The following is a 25,174-nucleotide window of genomic DNA, read 5'->3' as shown; positions in this document are numbered from 1 at the left end:
AAAAAAAAATGAATGATGATCCAACCTGAATGATGGCAACACAGAATAAAATACTATCCTTTTTACAGTTTATTTTACAGACTTTGAGGTGAAGTCCACTTTTTTCACAAAACCTTTGCTCTCTAGAAACCCAGTCAGTTTGGGTTCGATATAAAGATCTAGCATTAGACTTACACTGAATTAATACATATGAAATTAAATTATGACATGCATCAGAAAAATTGAGAATGTTGGACAATAAATATATGAATATAACAGCTTGATTTTGTATTGTTGTCTAATGTCCATTAAAGCAAAAGTGTCCAAAAGTGGGAATTATGTGATAACGGACACAGCAATGCATCATGTATTATAAGATAATTTTGTTTGTAGCGTGATCCATTAAAACGTACAATATATATATTTCAATTCAGATAGTGGAGTTACTATTATTACTATTACTCCACTAGGTCTGAAATATATTTGCTGCAAACATGATGATCTTAAATGTATTAATTAATTTACTATTAATAAATGTGTAAAGTTGCATAAAATGGAAATACTCAATAAAGTAAGCTAACTACGTTACCTCAGATGAATGGTTGGATTCCACAACTGGTAAAATAAAACATATATAAGACAATACAACATACTGTAGGAGCCATACAATTTACTGGTAACTTAATTTAAAAAACTGTTCTATTGCGCTTCTGATTTGGCAGTGAAATCCGCCGATTTTGGGTGCGTAAGATGTGAAGGATTCTATGGTCCAGTTAGTATTTTCACCCCATCTAGTGGCTGTTGCCCAAAAAGTATCAGAGTGTCGCCTCTTGGGTTCTATACTACGGAGCCCCAACATGCAAGAAAAAAAATGTGCGCACAGTTTACTAATTCATTCCCTCGATTTACTAAATCATGCGCATGATTTATAAATCGAGGGAACAAAATAGTAAATCGTGCACACATTTTAGTAAATTCCAGCATGTCATGCCCGGGGCTCCGTACTATAGGCTACATTTGCTTTTAGTCAGTAACTGCCAGGCCAGAACACAGCCGAGTGAGCCGACACTCAGCCGCAATTGGCTCGATTGCGCTGGCCAGCTGGGTAAATTGACAAAAAATAAATAAATAAATAAAAATACCATAATTATCATAGTAATCACCAAAATACTATAATTCCTACCATGGAACCATAGTACACAGAGAAAGCAAAGAAATCTGTTAGCATTCCCATTCATCTCAGTGATGTGAAGTAACGTTACATGACATGGGCTTATTTTGCTAATGAAAATACAAGAACCCCACAAAAAACGACGTCAGCGGTAAAACAGCTACAATTTTATGATACAATAGGCCTACTTTAATGGATATGCTGCATAGAAATATTTTTTATGCTGTTCATTTTTATAATATTCATCCAGCCGTGAACCTGTTATTTACTGCCATACAAATGTTTGTGCATGAAGTGACATGTCTTGTTAATATAAATGCAGGACCTGTTCATAAAAACATGCATGACTTAATTTTTATTTTGAATATAAAGTAACAGAATTCCCCGCATGTGTGTTAATGATGAATGCCATAATAAAAAACACTGAATTTAAACAGCATCAGTGATGAGAACACGACGACTTTTACTTTTATTGTGAAAAACAGCCTGTTTCAGCCATTTTGAAAAGCTTTCTCACCAACTCCGGCTTCATGCTGCTTCAAACGGCCAGTGGATGTTAGTAAACACATAGTTTGACAAAAACGTGCTGCACATGAAGTGAAGATATTTCCCGAGCAGTGTAACTGTTACTTCTGCACATAACAGACTGTCGTAGCAAGTTTTCCCCGCTCTGTGCTATCGGACGCGCGTGTTACTTTCACAGGGGTCAGTAGTTTGGACATAACTGTGGTCAGTCAACCTCTAACTGCACAGCAAGGTCGTCCCATGTCTTGAGAGATCAAGGCTGGCCGAACTATATTTGTCTACCATAGGTAAGTTTTCATGACTGTTTTATTGTCTTATGATACCGTCATAAACAGTCAGCAGACAGTATGTCACAACTGATACATGTTGCCTGAATATCAAAGTGATGTCTTCCCATCGTGATTATGTTTTTTATAAAGTGATTTGCTGCATGTACCTGTTTCAGGATGCACTATGTGGCAAGTGGCTCCCTGTCCTTCGGTTCTCTGGGCCTGCTCCGTCTGTTTGGGGCATCTTGGTCCTGGAGCCTTGCAGCAGGTCTGGGTGTTTACTTAGGAACTGGAGGCTGGCGGTACCTGTATGTGGTTGTTCGTACGGCTAAAAGGGACATCAAGTGAGTGACTGACTGATATTTTGGATGTCATCAACTACAAATTCTGCTTTCTGAGTTAAAGTCAACATGAAATGGAAACTCTATTTTCTAAATGTATGTAATTTATCTTGTTGTAATCATTTCATCTGTGCACAAAATTACACAATGTTTAAAGTTGTCATGAAAGTTGCAATAGCCTTTTCTTCCCTTTTTATCTGTGTAAAAATGCGATGTAGGGCGGGACTTTATTTTGCACATGGGGAATTGATTGGATGGTTGTGGTTTGCTATTGGTCGATCTCATGTGAGTGACAGGTTGTCCCGCCCTCGCGCCAGTAAACACCATCAGAGCTGTTATTTTGATGAAAAAGGACACATCATTTAAAAAAAAAAAGGATAAATCGTTTATTATAAATATTGCTGTATTCCAAAAAAAATTAAGAATTGTCCATTTTGATTTCATAGTAAAAAAATATTGATCTTCCTTTGAAATGATGGACTTCTCTCTGGTGATGTTTGGCAGACTTCTCCAATCATTCATTGGCTTAAACTCCGCCCCTTCTTACAATCGACTCAAAGTTGGAATTCAAATCTGCCTCCATCTAATCAACAAATGATGGACTGAACCAAGTCCCTGCCCTACATTTTTTTTTTTCTTTTCAATCTTTCGTTTCACTCAAATTTACGTCACACTACGCATTGAAAGGATCGGTTGCTAGATTCACTACTTCCATTTCATTGCAACTTAAAGGATTAGTTCACTTTCAAATAAATTTTTTCTGATCATTTACTCACCCCCATGTCATCCAAGATAGGTTCATGGCTTTCTTTCTTCAGTCGAAAACAAATTAAGGTTTTTGATGAAAACATTCCAGGATTATTCTCATTATAGTGGACTTCAATGGGCACCAAATGGTTGAAGGTCAAAATTACAGTTTTAGTGCAGCTTCAAAGTGCTTTAAATGATACCAGATGAGGAATAAGGGTCTTATCTAGAGAAACGATTGGTCATTTTCTAAAAAAAATATAAACAAATGATCGCCTTCTGAAAATTGAATGTGCAAAGACGAAGTCAAACACCCTTTACAAAAAAAGGTAAAACAGTGATGTCGGACGATCTTGAAGTTGGAGGAGAAAATGCAGTACTTCTGTCTAAATCATTTGTGAACTTTCCAGCATGATTATGTAATACGTGGCTCATCACAGAGCAGTGCAAGACTAGCATTTGTGGTTAAAAAGTATATACATTTTTATTTTTTTTAGAAAATGACCGATCGCTTTGCTAGTTAAGACCCTTATTCCTCATCTGGAATCGTTTAAAGCCCTTTTGAAGCTGCACTAAAACTGTAATTTTGACCTTCAACCCATTGAATCCCAGTGAAGTCCACTATATGGAGAAAAATCCTGGAATGTTTTCCTCAAAAACCATAATTTCTTTTTGACTTAAGAAAGAAAGACATGAACATCTTGGATGACATGGGGGTGAGTAAATTAACATGAAGTTTTAATTCTGAAGTAAACTAATCCTTTAAATGACTAATGCTTCATATGTAGTATTTTCAGCAGGTGTGAATAACTGATTATTCCTCCTCTTGTCCATCAGTGGTCTTTATGTGCTGCTGAGGGTTAAACTGGCGCTATGGCATCATATCCGTCATCGAAACACCATACCCTCCATCTTTGCACAAACCGTGGCTCGACACCCAGACAAGCCTGCACTAGTGTATGAAGCCACCGGGGAAACATGGACTTTTTGCCAGTTAGATCAGATCTCCAATGCTGTGGCCCATTGGGCACTGAGCCAGGGCTGGACCTCAGGAGATGTGGTGGCACTCTTCATGGAGAGCCGGCCGCTCCAAGTTGCTCTCTGGCTTGGCCTGGCCAAAGTAGGCGTGGAGGCTGCGCTCATTAACTTCAACCTCCGACGGGATTCGCTCCTGCACTGTGTGGGTGTGTCAGCATCCCGAGGGATGGTGTTTGGAGCAGAGCTAGCAGATGGTGAGTCGAAAACCTTCTCTTTGACACTTTGATCTGGACCATGCAACTAATTGCACATGCCTCCCTGTGTGTATGTAGCCGTGTCTGAAGTGAGCTCCTCCTTGAGTGAGAGCATGGTGCGGTTCAGCATAGGAGACCTCAGACCAGACCAGATGGCTGCTCTGAAATGTCAGCCCCTTGACTCCATTCTGGCATCTGCCCCTCGACACCCACCACCCACCACTCTGTCCAAGGGCTTCAATGGTGAGAGTCACAGTATTACGAGGGTTTACTTGTAGAGCAGAGGTGTCATACACGTGGAGTCGGATATGGCTTGTAGAGGAGTCTGTGCTGGCCTGTGCAAAGATTTGAGGGGGAAAAATGTGTAAAGGGGTCATGAACTGAGAAATCAACTTTTCCTTGAGCTTTGACATGTAAGAAAACGTCCTTGTTAGCTTTTATTGTAACCAAACTCTGAAGAAGAGAATCCACACCGTCATTGCAATGTTAGCCCCGCCCACTGGCATGTTAGTGAGATGACGAGGAGAGAAGAGCGATACAGGACTCAAAATAATATTACCTTTCAAAGGATCTTAATGGTAGAAATATGGTTATTTATTTTCAACAATGTGAATAGTTGCGTCCCAAACGACACACTATACGCTATGCACTAATGCACTATGTACTCATCCATGTAGTGCATGAATTGTATAAGGTTATTTTGTCATTTAGCTCCGCTACGTAATTAAAGCTGCGACAGTTGAGAGCATGAAGTGTCCGAAATTTCACACTTCATTTTTTCCATTATTTAGTGCATTTAGTGGAATTTTCAGTGTGAACACACTACTTACACTATTTATACTTACAGTTTTTTACAATCACTTTGCTACTATTTTCAGAACCTTGATGTAATTTTTCAAAACTCTAGACACAAAACTCACAACGGTTATCACTTGTAACACAGACTGTCTAATGTTCAAAACATTGCATTATGCATTCACATCTTTAAAGCAATTTTGCACTTGCACAATCATTGGTTCAAAACACAAATTTACTGTGAAATACCATTGTTACATAACTATAGATCACCAACACACAAGCAACCGATAGTTTCACTGTGTCATTGTTCATACAATCATTAAATGTTGTAGAACAAAATAGGTGATACATGTTTCATTATGGAACTACATGTACTCTGTAAAAGTACTGCAGTAGTAGAGAGAATACTACAGACACAGCGGAATCATTGAACAAAGTTTGTAATATACAATCACAACAGGTTTATTTGAATCAAAGCAAAAATAATTAGCTATGAAATAGAAAAGAAAAGACAGTGCTGTAAAACATCAAATGCAGTGTTCCTCAACTTGCTTGCTTGTACAGTAAGAAACAAAACAGGAGTGCACTGCAAAAAAAATGCTGTTCTTACTTAGTTTTTTTCTTGTTTCTAGTCAAAATATCTTAAAGTTCTTAAATCAAGAAGCATTTTCTTGACAAGTAAAAATTATTTTCTTGTTTTCAGGAAAAATAAGTCAAAATTAATTACATTTTTTCCTGAAAACAAGAAAATAATTTTTACTTGTCAAGAAAATGCTTTTTGATTTAAGAACTTTAAGATATTTTGACTAGAAACAAGACAAAAACTCTAAGTAAGAAGTGTGAGAAAGTGGTACAGTATTTGGGGCCATAGACACAGTGTCTGATGAAGCATTATGATAAAATATTGGGCTACATCTATGGATATTGTAGTCTGGTTCAGACTAATTGGTGACAATGAATCTCATTAACCTGAAACTTTCATGATTTACAGTAAATATGGAAGATTGTTTTTCTGTTTCCATACAACTATGCATTAAGAGTAATGCAACAGTTACTTATCGTTTTGAGCAGTTAGATCATTGTAAGGAAATGAATATACACTCATTTGAAATGTAATGTGTGAATTGCCTTTTGAAATAGTAGTAATTTTATGTTAAGTTGTGTCATATTGAACAGGTGATTTTTGTTGAATGAACAAATGATCTAAGTTTTATGTGTATTGTATCCAAGCAATTGAGAAAAGGGAGTTTTTGAGTTGTGAAAAATGACATCAACGTTCTTTAAATAGTAGCAAAGTGATTGTAAAAAACTGTAAAAACGTCATAGAATAGTGCATAAGTATGCAAATTGGGAAACACTTAATATCTCAGTTGCGCTTTATTTATTTCTATCCGGTACATTTCACTGTGGATTCTTTGGTAAATCAGTCACATTTCGGTGCAGACTTTGCAAACAGACTTTTACGATATGGACATGACAGTAATGCAAAAACATGTAAGTAACTGTTAATTAATATGCCTTATTTGATATGTCATGTTTCATGTACAGTCAGTTCTTTGTCTATGTGTCAGTAAATCAAACCACTGTCTAAACGGTCAACTTCATGTTAGTAGTAGGGTTTGGACAATACATCGAATCTTGATTAGTGATACAAAGAATCTGGAGTGATTCTGATATTTTCCGATGCATCATGATTCTCTCTCAAATTGATTCTGAGCTTAATTTTAAATGGCACATGGCACTACTATACATGCTTACACTGCTAAACTCTGATTCCAGTTCCTTTACACACACCATTTAAACCTAAAATAATCATTCTTAAAGGTGCCATCGAACGTTTTTTTTTTTTTTTACAAGATGTAATATAAGTCTAAGGTGTCCCCTGAATGTGTCTGTGAAGTTTCAGCTCAAAATACCCCATATATTGTTTTTAATTAATTTTTTAACTGCCTATTTTGGGGCATCATTAGAAATGAGCCGATTCAGGCTGCTTCCCCTTTAATTGCTCGCACTCTCCGCCCCCTCCCGAGCTCTCAACTCTATCATTGCATAAACAAAGTTCACACAGCTAATATAACCCTCAAAATGGATCTTTACAAAGTGTTCGTCATGCCTGCTGCATACATACATCAGATCATGTGAGTATGGTGTTTATTTGGATGTTTACATTTGATTCTGAACGAGTTTGATAGAGCTCAGTGGCTAAAGCTAACATTACACACTGTTGGAGAGATTTATAAAGAATGAAGTTGTGTTTATGAATTATACAGACTGCAAGTGTTTAAAAATGAAAATAGGGACGGCTCTCTTGTCTCCGTGAATACAGTAAGAAACGATGGTAACTTTAACCACATTTAACAGTACATTAGCAACATGCTAACGAAACATTTAGAAAGACAGTTTACAAATATCACAAAAAATATCATGATATCATGGATCATGTCAGTTATTATTGCTCCATCTGCCATTTTTCACTGTGCACAGATCCAGACGTTAATACTGGCTGCCCTTGTCTAATGCCTTTCATAATGTTGGGATCATGGGCTGGCATATGCAAATATTGGGGGCGTACATATTAATGATCCCGACTGTTACGTAACAGTCGGTGTTATGTTGAGATTCACCTGTTCTTCGGAGGTCTTTTAAACAAATGAGATTTATATAAGGAGGAAACAATGGAGTTTGAGACTCACAGTATGTCATTTCCATGTACTGAACTCTTGTTATTCAACTATGCCAAGATAAATTCAATTTTTAATTCTAGAGCATCTTTAAAGTTTGAAAAGGTTGAAGCGAATTACAAATCTCGCATCATAAAAGCATTCTGAGCCGAGGTGCACTACCTACATGACTCAGCTGAGCACACGTGTCCAGCAGTCTTCTTCGTGAGCATTTGAGACTGAGTGTGCGGTTAAAAAGTAGCCTAGAGCGCCATCTGCTGTTAAAACTAAGCTCTTAATTGATTAGAGAGAGAAAATATCAGGATCAATCCAGATTCATTGTATCATCCCAGCCCTACTTAGTAGGATGAAAATAATCTGTTATTTAAACTGTGATTAAATTACATATAGAAACACAATCAATGATAACTTCCCTTTACAATCGCTGGAGCTGTCGATCAAACAGTGCAAGTTTATCAGTGACTGAGATCTGGACTCGCACCAAAACTCCAGTTATATTCAACAAATCTCAATGTTAGTTATGATGAAAGCATTTGTTAGTGTGCAGAAATTGAGTTGCAATGATGAGATCACTGCTTTCATGTGCTCAACAACATGTCTGTGATCGGCTACAGTGTTCATCTCTGCAACATTTCATGCCACAATCTAAATATAATGCCATAAATCTAAATGTAATGCTGTAATCAACACTTTTCATGATTAGTTAACCTTGAGAGCTGTAATAGTAAAAATGTGAAAAACACTGAAGTCCCACAGCAAACAAAGCATTCAAATCAGATGGCTAAAATCAGGGTAGGAAAAATGCCTTTTATTTGTAAATTATGACAACTTTTGTGTACACAGTAGTGTTTAGTTAATGAATGATTTTGCATTTTAAATGAATTGGTTGAGTGAATTATTCAATGACCCATTCATAAAGCATAAGCTGAAGTTAAGCGGACGTTTACAGGCTGAAGCAGAAGTTTATTGTAGTCAAGTCCTTCAAAATTATGAGTTTGACACCCCTGCATCTGAGGCTCATTTCAAGAGGTCTCAGTTGGGCCGTCTAATGGATGGCTCAAGTAATTATTAGTGTCTTTATGTGCGCATTACTTTGACTATCAGTGCACTGGAGTGTTACATTTTTTTCATATCTTGTGCTTTTACGATCTCTGCTGCTGCAGTTTTGTAGCAAAACTTTGTTGTGGGCCATTATGAAAGTTTTTATGGAGGTGAGTAAAAAAAAAAAAATTCTAGACTTTCTGAATTCTAAATTCTAAGTGGGTTTGGGTCTATATGGCTTTAGGACAGATATTAGAATGATGTGTAAACCTTGTCTATCGGTTTATCCCAATGGCTAGTTGTGTTAATTGTCAGTTATTAGTATGTAAAATTTATTTTTGTTGTCCTCCCTACCAATAAGTGTGTATTCCATTTGATTGCATTTGTCCTCTATTCATTACAAATGTGGTGGATTGCTGATTACACAAGTTGTTAGAAGAACACTTCAGAATGTGCTTCTGGCTGTGGAATTGGTTTATTTTTGCATAATAGCCCTGAATTAGTCACAACTTAGAGTAGCATTTAATTAGATTTATAATTTGTAAATCACAGAGATCTTTGATATTTGAGAGAAGCTCAAATAAATGCTTATTTATTTGTTACATGGTTCTTATTTCTTTTAAGAGCTCTTTTGATGAAGAGACAAATAATCAGTTTGAAGTCAAGCATCTGATTGAGAAGGACAAAGAAAGGACAGAAAATATAAGTAAAGAAATATTTAAGAAGGTCAGAATAGCTAAATTTCACTATATACAGCATCGTCGACACATAATGTCCTACTACTCTGTTATGTAGTATGTATAGTGTGCACTAGGAATATCATAGTTTCAGCGGTTGATATTAATAGTGAAATGTCACAATTGTCAGTGCAATTTTAAATACTGCAGCAAATGCTAAAATGCTTTTGCGCTAAATGCTTTATTTAAGGTTAAATTATAGTAAATTATTTAAGTAAGACTGTAATACATCAAAAATATAAATATTAGACTACATGCCATTTTAAATTTTTCTCAAATAGCTTTTCTAATTGCATATCTAATTGCATTATAAAGGATTATAAATAATTAACCAAATAATAAACATTAAGAATTTGAACAGGAACCACATAATAATCAAAAGGAAAATAAATGATTAAATAATATAATTGAATAGTTGAATTATTATGTGAATTGTTTCTAAACAAAAACTACCATTCAAAAGATTGGCATCTATATGATTTTTATTTTTCATTTATTATTATTTTTTTTTAATCACTTACGCTCACCAAAGCTGCATTTATTTGCTCAAATATACAGTAAAAACAGTAATATTGTGAAATGTTATATTTTGTGGTATTTGAAATAATTATTTGTAACACTTTTCTTTTTCTTTTTCTTTTTTACTGACAACAATCTTTTTTTTACTCAAACATGCCTTCCATTTCCAAAGTGAACTAAAGGTCATATCAATCGGAATTTATTAATTCATCATTTGATCAATGATCAGACTGCTAATAATTAAAACATGCTGCCATATTTAATTCTGTGATGATAAAAGAATGGCACTCACTGAATTAAACAAAGAAACTATTATATTCTAAGCATTTCATATTGTGTATTACAACTTTTTTAGTAGGCCGCACTGCACACTAGACAGTTACCTTTGAACTAGTGGTCCAAGCATCACCCATTTCTCATCATGTTTTCTCTTTCTCATACAGATCATTTGTTCTACATCTACACTTCTGGCACCACTGGACTCCCTAAAGCTGCTATAGTGGTGCACAGTCGGTAATCTGCTCGCAGCCACGTCACAATCTTACAAATGAGCTTTTCCTTAGAAATGAAATAAGCTTTTATTGACCTACTTTCATTTTCTAGATATTACAGGATTGCTGCTTTCGGGTACCATTCTTTTCGTATGCGGCCAGATGACATCATCTATGACTGTTTACCCCTCTACCACTCAGCAGGTGTGTTGTGCATATAAGAGACATGTTGCTCCTGACCTTATAGGATATGTGGCTGCATTTACACTGCAAGTCTTAATGCACAAATCCGATCTTTTGACCATATCCCATTTTTTTGGTCCAGTGTGTTTACATTCACTTTAGACGCGACTGGTATCCAATATCTGTGTTTACATTACTTCCTGCCCCAAAATGATTGTCATTGATAATTTTACATGCACATAGTAGACCCTCGGGTTTTGAATGCCTGTGCTATTAAAATTATTTATATTATGTCATGTCGAGTTGCCATGATCACCTGTCAGAATGGATAAGTTACAGCTGTCAGTGTCATGGTTGTATTGCAGTGCAAAATCTGACTGAACGGATATAGACCAGAAAATAAAGGTAATTTGCTTTTGATATTTTATCTACAGTTATTAGTTTTAGAATTCCATTTTTTTTATGAATTCGAGCAAGCTTGCGCACAAGAGAGTACCGTGAAGCTTTTGGCTTGTAAGAAAAACAAGAACATGGCGGTCTCTTTTAAATGAACTGGGCAAAGGTTGAAATTCAGCTGCTTAATGTATGTGTGTGTGCGCAATTTCTTTCTAGAAAAATAGGTAACGTTAGACAAAAAGTTCCCACCTCAATAATAAAGCTGCATACTTTTAGAGCGAGTGCATACAGGCACGTCTGCTTCATAATACAACATTAAAGCTACCTTTTAATGAGCAAGCATGTCGCCCTCGCCGTGTGGTGGCTTGGAATTCCAATGGGAATCGGATATGCGTGTTTAGACGTAGGTCACATGTCCAGAGATCTGATATGTATCGGATTTAAAACCACATTTGGAAGTGGCTCAGATCGGATGCGAAAAAATCTGATCTCGTGTGGATTTTTGTGTTTACACGTGTGCTACTAAGTCCGATCTGTGTCAGATGTGAGCAAAAGATCGGATTTTTTGTGGCAGTGTAAACACAGCCTTTCTATAAAGTTGTAAGCTGTTAGAAATTGTTGGTTTTAAATTAAACATACTGTTGCAGATTTTACAAATAGCTCAACGTCTGTTGGATTTATTCATTAACAGGTAATATTATGGGTGTGGGCCAGTGTCTGATTCACGGTATAACTGTGGTGGTCAAGAAGAAGTTCTCAGCAAGCCGCTTCTGGGAAGACTGTATCAAACATAACTGCACTGTAAGTCACTTACATAGGCGCCGATTTATGTTTCTGCCGGTGGGTGCCCAGTACCCCACATCACCCCCCCTATTACATTGATATTATATTATAGATAAATCCACGCTCAGTTTTCATGTTCCCTTATGGTCTCGTGGTAGAATTTTTGTTAACAGAATCAGAGGTTCAGCCGTGCTCTAATTATCAGTAGTTCGAATCTGCCCTCATATATGTTTTTTTCCTCATTAAGTTCAAAGAAGTTCTTTAATGTTTCTGTATCAAGAGCAGGGACATGTTTGTGTGCATTTTGTTAGTGATTTCCCTAGAAAGAAGAGTCAAGCGATAGATTGACGCTTATGTCTGAAGACTAGCTTACACGAGCCACATCGTTCCTCAGCTTTATTTCAAAAACAACATGTTTCAGCACTAGTTCGCTTCTTATTTAAATTAAATCAACGTCAACTGGATGTTTCATTTGCATTATATCCGTGCAGCAAGATGACAGTTTCGACCCAAAAGCCAAGACCCTTTTCTCGAGTGTTGTCGAGAGTCATGCTCTCGCTGATATCTGATGCAAGTAGAGTTTGAGCGCGCTGATGTATCTGATTGAGAGCAGAGCCATTTGTGCTCGTGCATCACTTGGATGCACTCTTCAACGTTTGCCATTAAAATATCGCCATAGAAACGGCCTTAAAAAAACTATAAAAAAGGGTGAAGATCGTGTCTGAAAGCTCCAATCGATTTGTTTATTGGTTAAAATCAATGGAGAATATCTCGTATTTTTCAGTTGGTGCTCGACCATTTCCGTTGGTGCCCATGGTCACTCACTTTTGGGTCATTATTAATGGCAAATAAGAATGCCCAAGATGATGAAATGTTATCATTTGAAAATATAACATTTGTAACATTGTATTATGTTAAAAAAAGGTCCCAAAATTATTTCTAAACATAAACTACCATTCAAAAGTAATGTACATGTGGCCTAAGTGCCTCAAGCAAAACTCTTGGATGTCTTTTAAAGAGTTTATATCATGAACTGCACATACTTTTGAAAATCCAGCGTTAAGTTGATCCTGATTAGCGCTCATGCTCACAGTTAACATGACAGCTTACTTCTTCTATGAGGGCCACAACAGCTTTAGTTCCAGGTGGAACGTGAAAGGGTTAGTTCACCCAAAATGAAAATTCAGTCATTAATTACTCACCCTCATGTCGTTCCACACCCATAAGACCTTTGTTCGTCTTCAGAACACAAATTAAGATATTTTTGATGAAATCCGATGGCTCAGTGAGGCCTGCATTGATAGCAAGATAATTAACATTTTCAATGCCCAGAAACACATATTTAAAACAGATCATGTGAGTTCAGTAGTTCAACCTTAATGTTATGAAGCGACGAGAATATTTTTTGTGCAGCAAAAAAACAAATAATGACTTTTCAACAATATCTAGTGATGGGTGATTTCAAAACACTGCTTCATGAAGCTTCAAATCTTTACGAATCTTTTGTTTCAAATCAGTGGTCACGTGAACTATTGAAATTGCGAAACACTTAGGACGTAACAAAGCCTTGTTTACTGAAATCACGTGACTTTGGCAGTTTGATACACTCTGTCTGAACCACTGATTCCAAAAGATTTGTAAAGCTTCGAAGCTTCATGAAGCAGTGTTTTGCAATCGCCCATCACTAGATTTTGTTGAATAAAGTCATTATTTTGTTTTTGGTTGTTTTGGCACTCAAAAAGTATTCTCGTCGCTTCATAACATTAAGGTTGAGCCACTGTAGTCACATTAACTGTATTAAATATGTCTTTAGTAGCTTTTTGGACATCTGAAAGTGTTAATTATTTTTTTTTAGGCAAAATATATTCTCTAATTTGGCCATTTAACCCTGAAACTAACCTGAAGTAAAATGGTATTTATTTAATATTTTATTTAATAACATCAAAATGTATTTTAATATAGAATTTGAAAATATAAGCAGTGTTAAAGTTGTTGTTTATATGAATTGACTTTTAACTCTTTCTCCAACAGTTTTTTTTTTTTTTTTTTTTTTTTTTTTAAGATGCCAGCCAGTGCTAGCATTTTGATAATTTTCTCAAAACTTTCATGGCCCCCAGAATATTCTGTTGTAGAAATATCATAAAATACAGTATATTTAAAGAAAGAAAGCCTCTGTTAAAAAAAACAAACAAACAATAAAAACAATTTTATTCCGGCTTCATGCTTTCTTTTTCCAGTTCCAGTTTCACAAAAAAACAACATTTTGAACAAAAATTTGAGAAAAATCTATTTTTGTCAAAGAATACACCCAGATTTGATTCAGAACAATGATCAAATCATAGATGGAGTAAATCGAGTCCATCAACATCCCCAAAGCTTGCATAGTCCTTTACCTCGTCCTGGGACAACATTTCATTCAGTAACATTAGGTAGCTTTGATTTATATGCCGCTTAACATTTGGTGATCGCGATAGCTTACACGAGTGAGTAAGTTCTATCACTTGTTTTTGCTTCTTCACTTGTTTTTGGATTCTATGCTCTTTCAGAAGATGAAAGAAGAAATATTCTGTCAATGGTGGCAAGAGTTAATGCCTTGTTAAACAAATTAATATGTCCCGGAGCATGAGTTAAACATTTGAGTTTTACTGTTTTCGAATCCATTCAGCTGATCTCCGGTTCTGGCGGTACCACTTTTAGCATAGCTTAGCATAGTTCATCGAATCTGATTAGACCGTTAGCATCTTGCTCAAAAATGACCAAAGAGTTTCAATATTTTTCCTATTTAAAGCTTGACTCTTTTGTAGTTACACTGTGTACTAAGACCGACAGAAAATGAAAAGTTGTGATTTTCTAGGCTGATATGGCTAGGAACTATAGAGATTGCTAATGTGTCGTCATCATGACGTATTCCCGGTGGTGAACGCAAAGCATTTTGGGAATCCGCGGCACAAACATACACACGCATACACAAGGCGCCAGACTTCTGCATGGAGGGAAGAACGCAGTGTTCAAGATGCCGTCTACCTGCTGTTTTATACAGTAACTTCAAGTCGCTGCAGCAGGCACAGGTCTTTTTTACAGATGGATGGGTCCAGGGTCCGTGTACCTTCGTATAATTTGTTTTTTCGTTTTTGTCTTCTAAACGGAAAAAGGAAGAAAGCATTCATTTATCACATATTCGACCCTCCTCACGAGCATAAATAAACAAATCTCGAATCGTTTTTTCATATTTTTATTTTCGTTTTAATCACACTTTGTTCTAATCCACCAAAAGGAAAAACAATAAAACCAAAATGGATAAACGGCTTGAATATTCGATTTCTACATGGGCGGGAATAAAATGCCCCTTTCCGCTGATTGGTCAACCAAAGATAAAGCCGCGCCATCAGCTCTCGAATTAGATTTGATTCTAGATTGGTCAGTCTACTGAAGCGCAGAGCAGAATCGATTCAAGGGTCGAGTCATCTTCATTTATATAGCGCTTCTTACAATACAGATTGTTTCAAAGCAGCTTCACAGTGATAATAGGAAAATTAATAGACAGCATTTGTTTTGGCTTTGCAGCAGCTATAAAGTCTATCGAGCTAAAGGTTTTGATTGAATCACTTTCGTTGTAAAAATCAGTAGTTATTAACTTAAATGACGCTTAAATGACACATTTTTTAACTGAAAACAGAACAGAAACAGAAACTTTCAATGCGTCTTGCCGTTCATTACGTGTTTAAGGGTTATTGCCATCTTTTACCGTCAAAAAAATTAATTAGTAAAATAAGCTATATTTAAAATAGCTATATATTATTAAAGGCATGCCATTTTTAATTTAAAATCTTACATTTAGTCAATACAATTATATTTTTTACATTATTTTGTTTCAAAGGCATCTTGCACTGCAGAGGTGGCAATGCAGCATCTGAAGTTGCTTTTAGATGTATTTACACAATTAATGCTGCTTAGAGAGGTCCGCTAATACATTCACACAGCAGAGCAAATACATAATGCAATTACATTAATTTTATGTTTTATACAAAATGATTTGAATACAGAAATATTAAATAAATTACAAGATGAAGCGAATATAAAATATCGCCAGTAGGTGGCAGCAAGTCACTCTGTTAATGAACGAGTGATTTTATTCAATCGATTCACTCGAAACGCTGATTCATTCAGTAATAAAAGGCTGTATGGCTGGTGAATCACTCAAAGACTCGGATTCATTCACGAATTTACTACTATAGGCTACTCTGTGCGCCTTATGTCAGGAGTCGCACAATGATCTGTGACTGATTTAGAAATTTAGCTGGCAGAAAAAAAATATAACATTGTTTTGAGGGACATACTCAATGTTAATGAAATAAACGGTTCAAAACAATGTCAGGACTGCTGATCTGCACTTCACTACAATGTAACACGCTGCGCTGTTCGTCGTGCATTTTTGGTGCACAGATTTCAAGAGATGATCAGCTAAATAAAACAGGCGGTGTGCCAATTAGGGGTAGTTGTGACAGCAGATGCAATATAAATAAATTAATATTTAATATGATAAACTAATTCCACCGCATGTAAATGTATGCGCAGGCAGAAGAAAGCTATGGTCTGCAGGGTTTGTGTCGAGCCATTCATTAATCTGGTTGTTTGATGAGATATAGACCCAGATAAAATATCTGATACATTCTCTCCGCGCTGTCCACCGCGTCGCGTTGCTCCAGCAGAGATTTTTAGAATTGGTCAGCTAAATAAAACAGCGGTGTGCCAAGCAAATACATAGGCTAGGAGTAGTTGTAAGAGCAGATGCCACGTAAATTAATATTTAATACGATATAAATACGCCAAATATTAATATTTAAACTTACGCGAATGAATAGCTTATAAGAAAGCTCTGTTTAGGCTCTACCCCGGCACGGGTTGTGTCGAGCTAGGCCTATATATTAGTCTGGCTGTTTGATGAGAACTAGATTAAACGTAGTTGCAATAAACTCTGTAATAATCCGTACAAATGTATCGGATATATAGTCTACTGTTGCGCGGAGCTGATTCTGGAGCTGAGAACTGATGGCGCGGCTTTATCTTTGGTTGACCAATCAGCGGAAAGGGGCGTTTTATTCCCGCCCATGTAGAAATCGAATATTCAAGCCGTTTATCCATTTTGGTTTTATTGTTTTTCCTTTTGGTGGATTAGAACAAAGTGTGATTAAAACGAAAATAAAAATATGAAAAAACGACTCGAGATTTGTTTATTTATGCTCATGAGGAGGGTCGAATATGTGATAAATGAATGCTGATTTTTTCCGTTTAGAAGACAAAAACGAAAAAACAAATTATACGAAGGTACACGGACCGTCCAGGACCTGGAGATTGTAAAAGTGGGGCAGAAAACTGTCGTCCGTTCAAATGTATGCTAATGTTTTAAGCACCACACTCCTCACTCTCTCATCTATCTGCATGCAGTCAGAATTCAACAAACCAGCGTGTGTGTGTGAGATTTTGGTTGGGTGACAGTTGTAGGTTACAGTTTGACAAGTTTACATTTTGACAAAAGCACAATGTTGTGTTTTATTGTGTGTACACAAATATAAGTAAACACTTTGCAGTTTGAAAGATGTCCTGTATGAACAAAATGACGGAGTATGTTTTTATGTTTCCACTGTTCGATCGCGCCCGCGCCTCTCTCTCTCACACACACACACACACGATGGTTTGTTGAATTCTGACTGCACGCAGATAGATGAGAGAGAGCGAGGAGTGTGTGCTAAAAACATTAGCATACCTTTGAACGGAAGACCGTTTTCTGCCCCACTTTTACAATCTCCAGGTTCTGGACCCATCCATCTGTAAACGTGGGCCTGTTGCAGCGACTTGAAGTTACTGAAAACTTTGTGTGTGTATGCACTAACACTTACTGTCATGTAGTTGTGTGTAAATATACATTTGTGTGTAAAATTATATATATATATATATATGGTGGCCATTTCCATAACACCAAAAAGGAGGACACTTTGCGGCATTTAGTGAGGCAAGAATAATTGACTCTGATGTACTTGCGACTACAATGTATTCGTAATACAAATTTGTCCATTATATCGATGGTATCATGATACAGTGATTCTGAAAAAGAATTCATTGCCGGACAATTTGATGTAGACCTATGTGTAACAGAAGAGGCAAAAAGTGTTCGTTCACAGTATTTGTATTTATTTAAGACATTGTGATGTCTGTTTCAAAAAAGTCTTGCAAAGTGCACAGTGCCTGAAATCATACAATTTCTGGACTTCTGGAAATAACAGAAATACATATACAAAACGTGATGATATGACGTAGCCAGCCGGCTTGTTTAAGTTTTTAACCAATGATATATCAGATATTTATTTGACACCGCTTTCAGACAATCGTTTGTTTGACCAGATCTTACGTACCAACAGAAAATGAAAAGTTGCGACTTTGCTGTCGTACCATGGGTGCAACAGGCGTAATGATATTACGCAGCACCTGTGACCCCCTGTTTACACAGGGAGCGTGCCTTGCAACCATGGAGACATTTGTGAGAGACGCTGCGTAATATCATTGCGCCTGCTGCACCCATGGTACGACAGCAAAGTCGCAACTTTTCATTTTCTGTTGGTCTTAGTACACAGTGTAACTACAGAAGAGTCAAGTTTTAAATAGGAAAAATATTGAAACTCTTGGGTCATTTTTTTGAGCAAGATGCTTACAGTCTAATCAGATTTAATGAACTATGCTAAGCTATGCTAAAAGTGGTACCGCCAGACCCGGAGATCGGCTGAATGGATTCGAAAACGGTAAAACTCAACTGTTTAACTCTAGCGGAGTTGGCAAATGAGCCCATTTTCAAAAAAAGTGGAGTGTTCCTTTAAATGAGTGAATAAATTCACAAATGGATATAAGAGTATATAGTTCTTACTCATACAACAGATCTTCCCTCTCTTAGGTTGTGCAGTACATAGGCGAGATTTGCCGTTACTTGCTGTCCCAGCCTGTGCGGCCCACAGAGCGACAGCACCGGGTGCGTTTAGCTGTGGGGAACGGGCTGCGACCGAGCGTGTGGGAGGCTTTCATGGAGCGCTTTGGAGTGAAACAAATTGGCGAGTTCTATGGTGCCACCGAGTGCAACTGCAGCATTGCCAATATGGATGGCAAGGTCAATATATCAGTGTTGTTCTAAGAATGTTAAATATCATTTGATGAATTGTCAGTTGTAACAGTTAGCCAAATGGTAAAAACTCTTAACTCTTAACATGACAGGTTGGAGCTTGTGGGTTCAACAGTCGCATTCTGCCTAATGTGTACCCTATCCGACTGGTGAAAGTGAATGAGGAAACCATGGAACTGGTTCGAGACAAGCAGGGACTGTGTGTCCCTTGCCGACCTGGTGCGTTCACAGCCTGTTCACTTTCCTGTTTGATTTATATGTTTGCTGTACATGTATTCATGCAGTAAGTTTTACATAATTTTTATATCTGGTCTAAGTCTGATATATGGTGGCCTCAGAATGTACAAACCCTATTCCAAAAAAGTTGGGACATTGTGAATAAAAACGGAATGCAGTGATGTGGAAGTTTCAAATTTCAATATTTTATTCAGAATAGAACATAGATGACATATCAAATGTTTAAACTGAGAAAATGTATCATTTTAAGGGAAAAATAAGTTGATTTTAAATTTCATGGCATCAACACATCTCAAAAAAGTTGGGACAAGGCCATGTTTACCACTGTGTGGCATCCCCTCTTCTTTTTATAACAGTCTGCAAACGTCTGGAGACTGAGGAGACAAGTTGCTCAAGTTTAGGAATAGGAATGTTGTCCCATTCTTGTCTAATACAGGCTTCTAGTTGCTCAACTGTCTTAGGTCTTCTTTGTCGCATCTTCCTCTTTATGATGCGCCAAATGTTTTCTATGGGTGAAAGATCTGGACTGCAGGCTGGCCATTTCAGTACCCGGATCCTTCTTCTACGCACCCATGATGTTGTAATTGATGCAGTATGTGGTCTGACATTGCCATGTTGAAAAATGCAAGATCTTCCTTGAAAGAGACGACGTCTGGATGGGAGCATATGTTGTTCTAGAACTTGGATATACCTTTCAGCATTGATGGTGCCTTTCCAGATGTGTAAGATGCCCATGCCATATGCACTCATGCAACCCCATACCATCAGAGATGCAGGCTTCTGAACTGAGCGCTGATACCAACTTGGGTTGTCCTTGTCCTCTAATCCGAATGACATGGCGTCCCAGTTTTCCAAAAAGAACTTCAAATTTTGATTCGTCTGACCACAGAACAGTTTTCCACTTTGCCACAGTCCATTTTAAATGAACCTTGGCCCAGAGAAAATGCCTGCGCTTCTGGATCATGTTTAGATATGGCTTCTTTTTTGACCTATAGAGTTTTAGCCGGCAACGGCGAATGGCACGGTGGATTGTGTTCACCGACAATGTTTTCCTGAGCCCATGCTGTGATTTCCATTACAGTAGCATTCCAGTATGTGATGCAGTGCCGTCTAAGGGCCCGAAGATCACAGGCATCCAGTATGGTTTTCCGGCCTTGATGATGATAACTTCAGATGATGATGATAACTTCAAACTCTTTGCAATTTTTCTCTGAGAAACTCCTTTCTGATATTGCTCCACTATTTTTCGCCGCAGCATTGGGGGAATTGGTGATCCTCTGCCCATCTTGACTTCTGAGAGACACTGCCACTCTGAGAGGCTCTTTTTATACCCAATCATGTTGTCAATTGACCTAATAAGTTGCAAATTGGTCCTCCAGCTGTTCCTTATATGTACATTTAACTTTTCCGGCCTCTTATTGCTACCTGTCCCAACTTTTTTGGAATGTGTAGCTCTCATGAAATCCAAAATGAGCCAATATTTGGCATGACATTTCAAAATGTCTCACTTTCAACATTTGATATGTATCTATATTCTATTGTGAATAAAATATAAGTTTATGAGATTTGTAAATGATTGCATTCCTTTTTTATTCACAATTTGTACAGTGTCCCAACTTTTTTGGTATCGGGTTTGTATTTGGACACAAAAATGTATGACTATCATTGCATTGCATAAAATATCAAAGCATATTTGTAGCATTTATTTGAAATAAAGATGGCCCATGCACACTTGTCAAGTAAAAAAAAAGTGTTTGCAGTATTTGACTGCAATAAACTGTAACAATGTACAAAATAAGTCAATAGTCATTCTTCTCACTGATTTCTTTTGTGCCTGTATCATGTATTGTCTTCCACTCACAGGAGAGCCTGGGCTCTTGGTGGGGAGAATTAATCAGCAGGATCCTCTGCGTCGGTTTGATGGGTATGCTAGTCAGGATGCCACCAGGAAGAAGATCGCCTACAATGTATTCAGGAAAAATGACTCAGCATATCTGTCAGGTGCACTTTTATCATTCTGCAAAAAGTGGCATTGTCTGAAAGTTTCTAACAGTATGGAAGTTAAATGATGTGGAAAGTTTTAGACTAAAAGGAAACAGTATGGAAGTTAAATGTTGTGGAAAGTTTTAGACTAAAAGTGTGTATATATATATATATATATATATGCTGACCCAATGAGTGTTTTGCTGTCCAATGGTCAGACTTCAACTTTGCAGTTTCTAGTATTGCATTGTTATTGCATCCTTCTCACGAGCAGTTAATAATTTTAGACTTTTCTGTCTGAGTTAAATCTCTTTTTTTGCCTGTAAAAGAACCTGCCTAATGCCTGAATATAAGGCATTTTTCATTCCCAGTCTTCATAAACAATTATGTATCACTTATAGATGATTAAATACAAGTTAATAGTAGTTATTAAGATTGATGTGATTTGAAATTGGTAAAATGTGCTTGAAAAAAAAAAAAAAATGATCAGAAAATCAACTTGCCTAATAACTCCGCACACCATTTAAGCTAATTTGGTTGGTATGGTATCTCTCAGGTGATGTTTTAGTTATGGATGAGCTTGGATACATGTACTTCCGGGACAGGAGTGGAGACACGTTTCGTTGGAAAGGCGAGAACGTCTCCACTACTGAAGTGGAGGGAACACTGAGCAGCCTGTTGGGACAGACTGATGTAGCAGTGTTTGGAGTAAACGTGCCAGGTGAGACAAACAAAGCAGATTTTGTCCTAAAGTTCCAAGAACCCATAATTCCAAAGTGTAAACCTTCCTCATATGTCCTCATATATCCTCAGTGAGTGTGTGTGTCTATGTGTGTTTGTATAGGTGTGGAGGGCAAAGCTGGAATGGCTGCCATTGCTGACACAACAGGAAGCTTTGACTGTAATTCTTTCCTGAGAGAGGTTCAGCAAGCTCTTCCTCCATACGCACGGCCAATATTTCTACGCATCTCCCCATGTGTAGATACTACAGGTGAGGAAAACCCCTAAATAGCATACTGCCTGATTTTGGTGATATATATTAAGTATTTAGCAATATATGCAAGTGTAGTTTTGCTGGAGATATCAAATTAAGCAACATTGTGAATATCACAATGATTAATATATAAAAAGCTTGGGTTACACTTTATTTTAGTGTCATTGTTACAGTGTAATTATATACATTTAAGTACCGAGTAATATTAATTAACTACATGTATTTACTCTATAATTAGAGTTAGGGTTTGGTTTGGTTTGGTTTAGGGTTAGTTGTTTGTAATTACACTTAATTTACTGTTATTGCTATTATTAGTACATGTAACATATATACTTTTTATAACAAGGACACTAAAATAAAGTGATACTGAAGCCTGTTTTTGCCTCATTTTCTAACATTTTGAGATATCTCATAATTCTGGACTCTTTTCTCACATTTGTGAGTTATCTCATAATTCAGGACTCTTTAAATCTGATTTAGCTATTTGTTTGCAGCATAAATCAAAAATATTCACAGAAATCGATGCATAACATTTTTCATATGTTAAAATGTTTTTGTAAATATTTCTGTTAAAAACTATGTATTGCCATTGGTGGGCATGAAAGAAATGATTAAATATCATTGTGCATTGTGTCGATTATTTGTTAAACTAGATTTCTACTGATTTTTTCTTTTTTTGCATTTTGAATCCAATTGGCTACAATGTCTGTAAAATGATTGTAAATTTGACTGAAAAAAACCCCATCCATTTTCTCAAATGTTTCAGTAATAGTGTGTATGCTGTGAACTGATTTCCAGCTCTTACCTTTTCATAGGAACATTTAAAATTCAGAAGACCAGATTGCAGAAGGAAGGATACGATCCAAGGCTCACAGCTGACCAGATCTATTTTCTGAACTCCAGAGCAGGCCGTTACGAGCTTGTGAACGAGGAGCTGTACAATGCTTTTGAAGAAGGAAGGATATCCCTTTGAGATGAAGAAGAGAAGGTAGTCTGAACCTACCTGATCATCCTCTAACCTGTGACCGTGTGAAACTTTTTTTTGCATTTACATTCTTCGAATTTATAGTATTGCATTTGAAGAGGTTTCAATTTGGTAGCCTACTAGAAAGCACAAGTTGTTTCTTGACAATGACAGACTGAATATCTGATATGCAATAGATGAGACAGTAAGAGTGAATTGTTCTTTTAATGTGTTATTCTTAGTTGATGGTAGTGCACATGTGACAAAAATACATGCACACTCCCAATTTAACTACAACGACACAACCTCTAAAGCCAACTGGATGAAAGATGAAACTCCACTAGGATGTCTGACACTAGACCTACACCATTACAAACCAGCTAGTTAAATACATTTTGAGCCTGAACAATGATGATTAGTGTACATTAACACGATTTTTACTACATAAACTTTGTTAAAATGCCTAACTCCAAAGTGACTTTTAGAAAGCTGAAAGATACAGAGTGTCTTTGTAAACAGCCACAATAAAGTGCCTTAGATTTTACCTCAAGCTTTACCCATGTGTGATAAGACGAGATGAATGGCCTGACACTGATACATGAACAAAGATATTTTGAAAACTAAAACGGTGTAATTACATGAATCTACTGCAATCTAAATGAATAAATAAACATTTTTACTTCATTTTACTCCTCTTTTCTGATTCTGATGTCCTGACATTGACATTTATTTGTGTCGAATCTCACAAAGAAATGCATGAGTCATATTTAAATAAAATGTATTATTGCTCACTTTTTAAAAAACAAGTAATTACACAAATATTTAAATAATATTACTCTAATGGGCTGTCACAATATCAGATTTTCACTACACTCCCCTGTTTTTGTTTTTTGTTTTTTTAATGTTCTGATCTTTGATTTTTGTTGAATCTCAAAAAATGTATGGGTTATATTTAAATTAAATAAAATACTATTTTGTTCAAACTTTAGATTAGGGCACAATCCTCACTATTAACTAACTAACTAGAAACTCCTAATTACTGGTTATTAATAGTAAGGTAGTTGTTAAGTTCAGGTATTGGGTAGGATTTAGGGATGTCGAATATGGTCATCCAGAATAAGGCATTATATGTGCTTTATAAAAACTGATAAACAGCCAAAATCCTAGCAATAATAAACAGCTAGTTAATAGTGAGAATTGGACCCTAAAGTGTTACCAAATATTTAAATAATTATTATTAGGCCTGTAAAAAAAATATATATTTGTTTTGGTTTTTTTTTAGGGGGGGTTTGTTTTGTTTTGTGGCCAAAAGAATTAACAATAACAATAGGTATCTATAGATTCTATTAGTCAAATTTAAAATATCAATAACACTCAAAATATGAGACTAGGGAGGCAGTAGTCCCAGCCTCAGACGTCACGCATATGGACCATTGGCTGAATTTCTGATGCATATGCCACACAATTAGGAAACACTTCTTCAGGAGTTTCAAAGTCATCATCTAATTGGTTGAATTATACAGGATTTCTGGGAGACGTGCTTGTCGCTTTCTTTAAAGGCTGGAAGACACCAAGCCGACGCAGATGAACTAGTGGGGATGAAAGCAGACTGTGGGGTTGGCTCACGCCTGACAGACCCAACCAACGCTTGACAGCCGACCCAAGTAGCACGTCAGTTCTGCGCCTGCGTGAGATGAAATGCCTTTCCATACCAGCAGGTGGCAGTATCTGAACAGCCAATCAGAATGATCAGATGGCCCGACGGACGATGAGCTTCGACGGCGATTCAACATGTCGAATCGGCCGAAAAAAAGCCGACGAGGACCAACTTCAGCCGACGGTGCGGAACACGCTGAGAAAACTTAGTCGGACGACGAACAAAAACTGCCTGATGGCCGACCGTCGGCTTGGTGTGATCCTGAAAAAATCATTGTAAAA

At 36.8% G+C, this 25,174-nt stretch overlaps 1 protein-coding gene across 1 annotated transcript; it reads left to right on the top strand.

Moving 5' to 3' along the window:
* The first annotated feature begins 1,677 nt into the window (after window positions 1-1,677).
* slc27a1a (solute carrier family 27 member 1a) lies at window positions 1,678-23,886 on the top strand. The gene is made up of 13 exons (XM_067382609.1): window positions 1,678-1,962; window positions 2,121-2,288; window positions 3,870-4,264; window positions 4,343-4,507; window positions 10,484-10,553; window positions 10,644-10,735; window positions 11,802-11,911; window positions 18,837-19,046; window positions 19,151-19,277; window positions 21,159-21,296; window positions 21,835-21,999; window positions 22,123-22,269; window positions 23,088-23,886. Exons 2-13 carry the CDS (start codon window positions 2,122-2,124, stop codon window positions 23,243-23,245), a joined length of 1,944 nt encoding a protein of 647 aa, XP_067238710.1. The 5' UTR covers window positions 1,678-1,962; window position 2,121; the 3' UTR covers window positions 23,246-23,886.
* Window positions 23,887-25,174: the final 1,288 nt, after the last annotated feature.

Source organism: Chanodichthys erythropterus, chromosome 3, assembly GCF_024489055.1.
Source record: "Chanodichthys erythropterus isolate Z2021 chromosome 3, ASM2448905v1, whole genome shotgun sequence".
Lineage (NCBI taxonomy): Eukaryota > Metazoa > Chordata > Actinopteri > Cypriniformes > Xenocyprididae > Chanodichthys > Chanodichthys erythropterus.
Note: the sequence above shows the minus strand (reverse complement) of the source record. Positions and strands in the feature narration are given on the sequence as shown.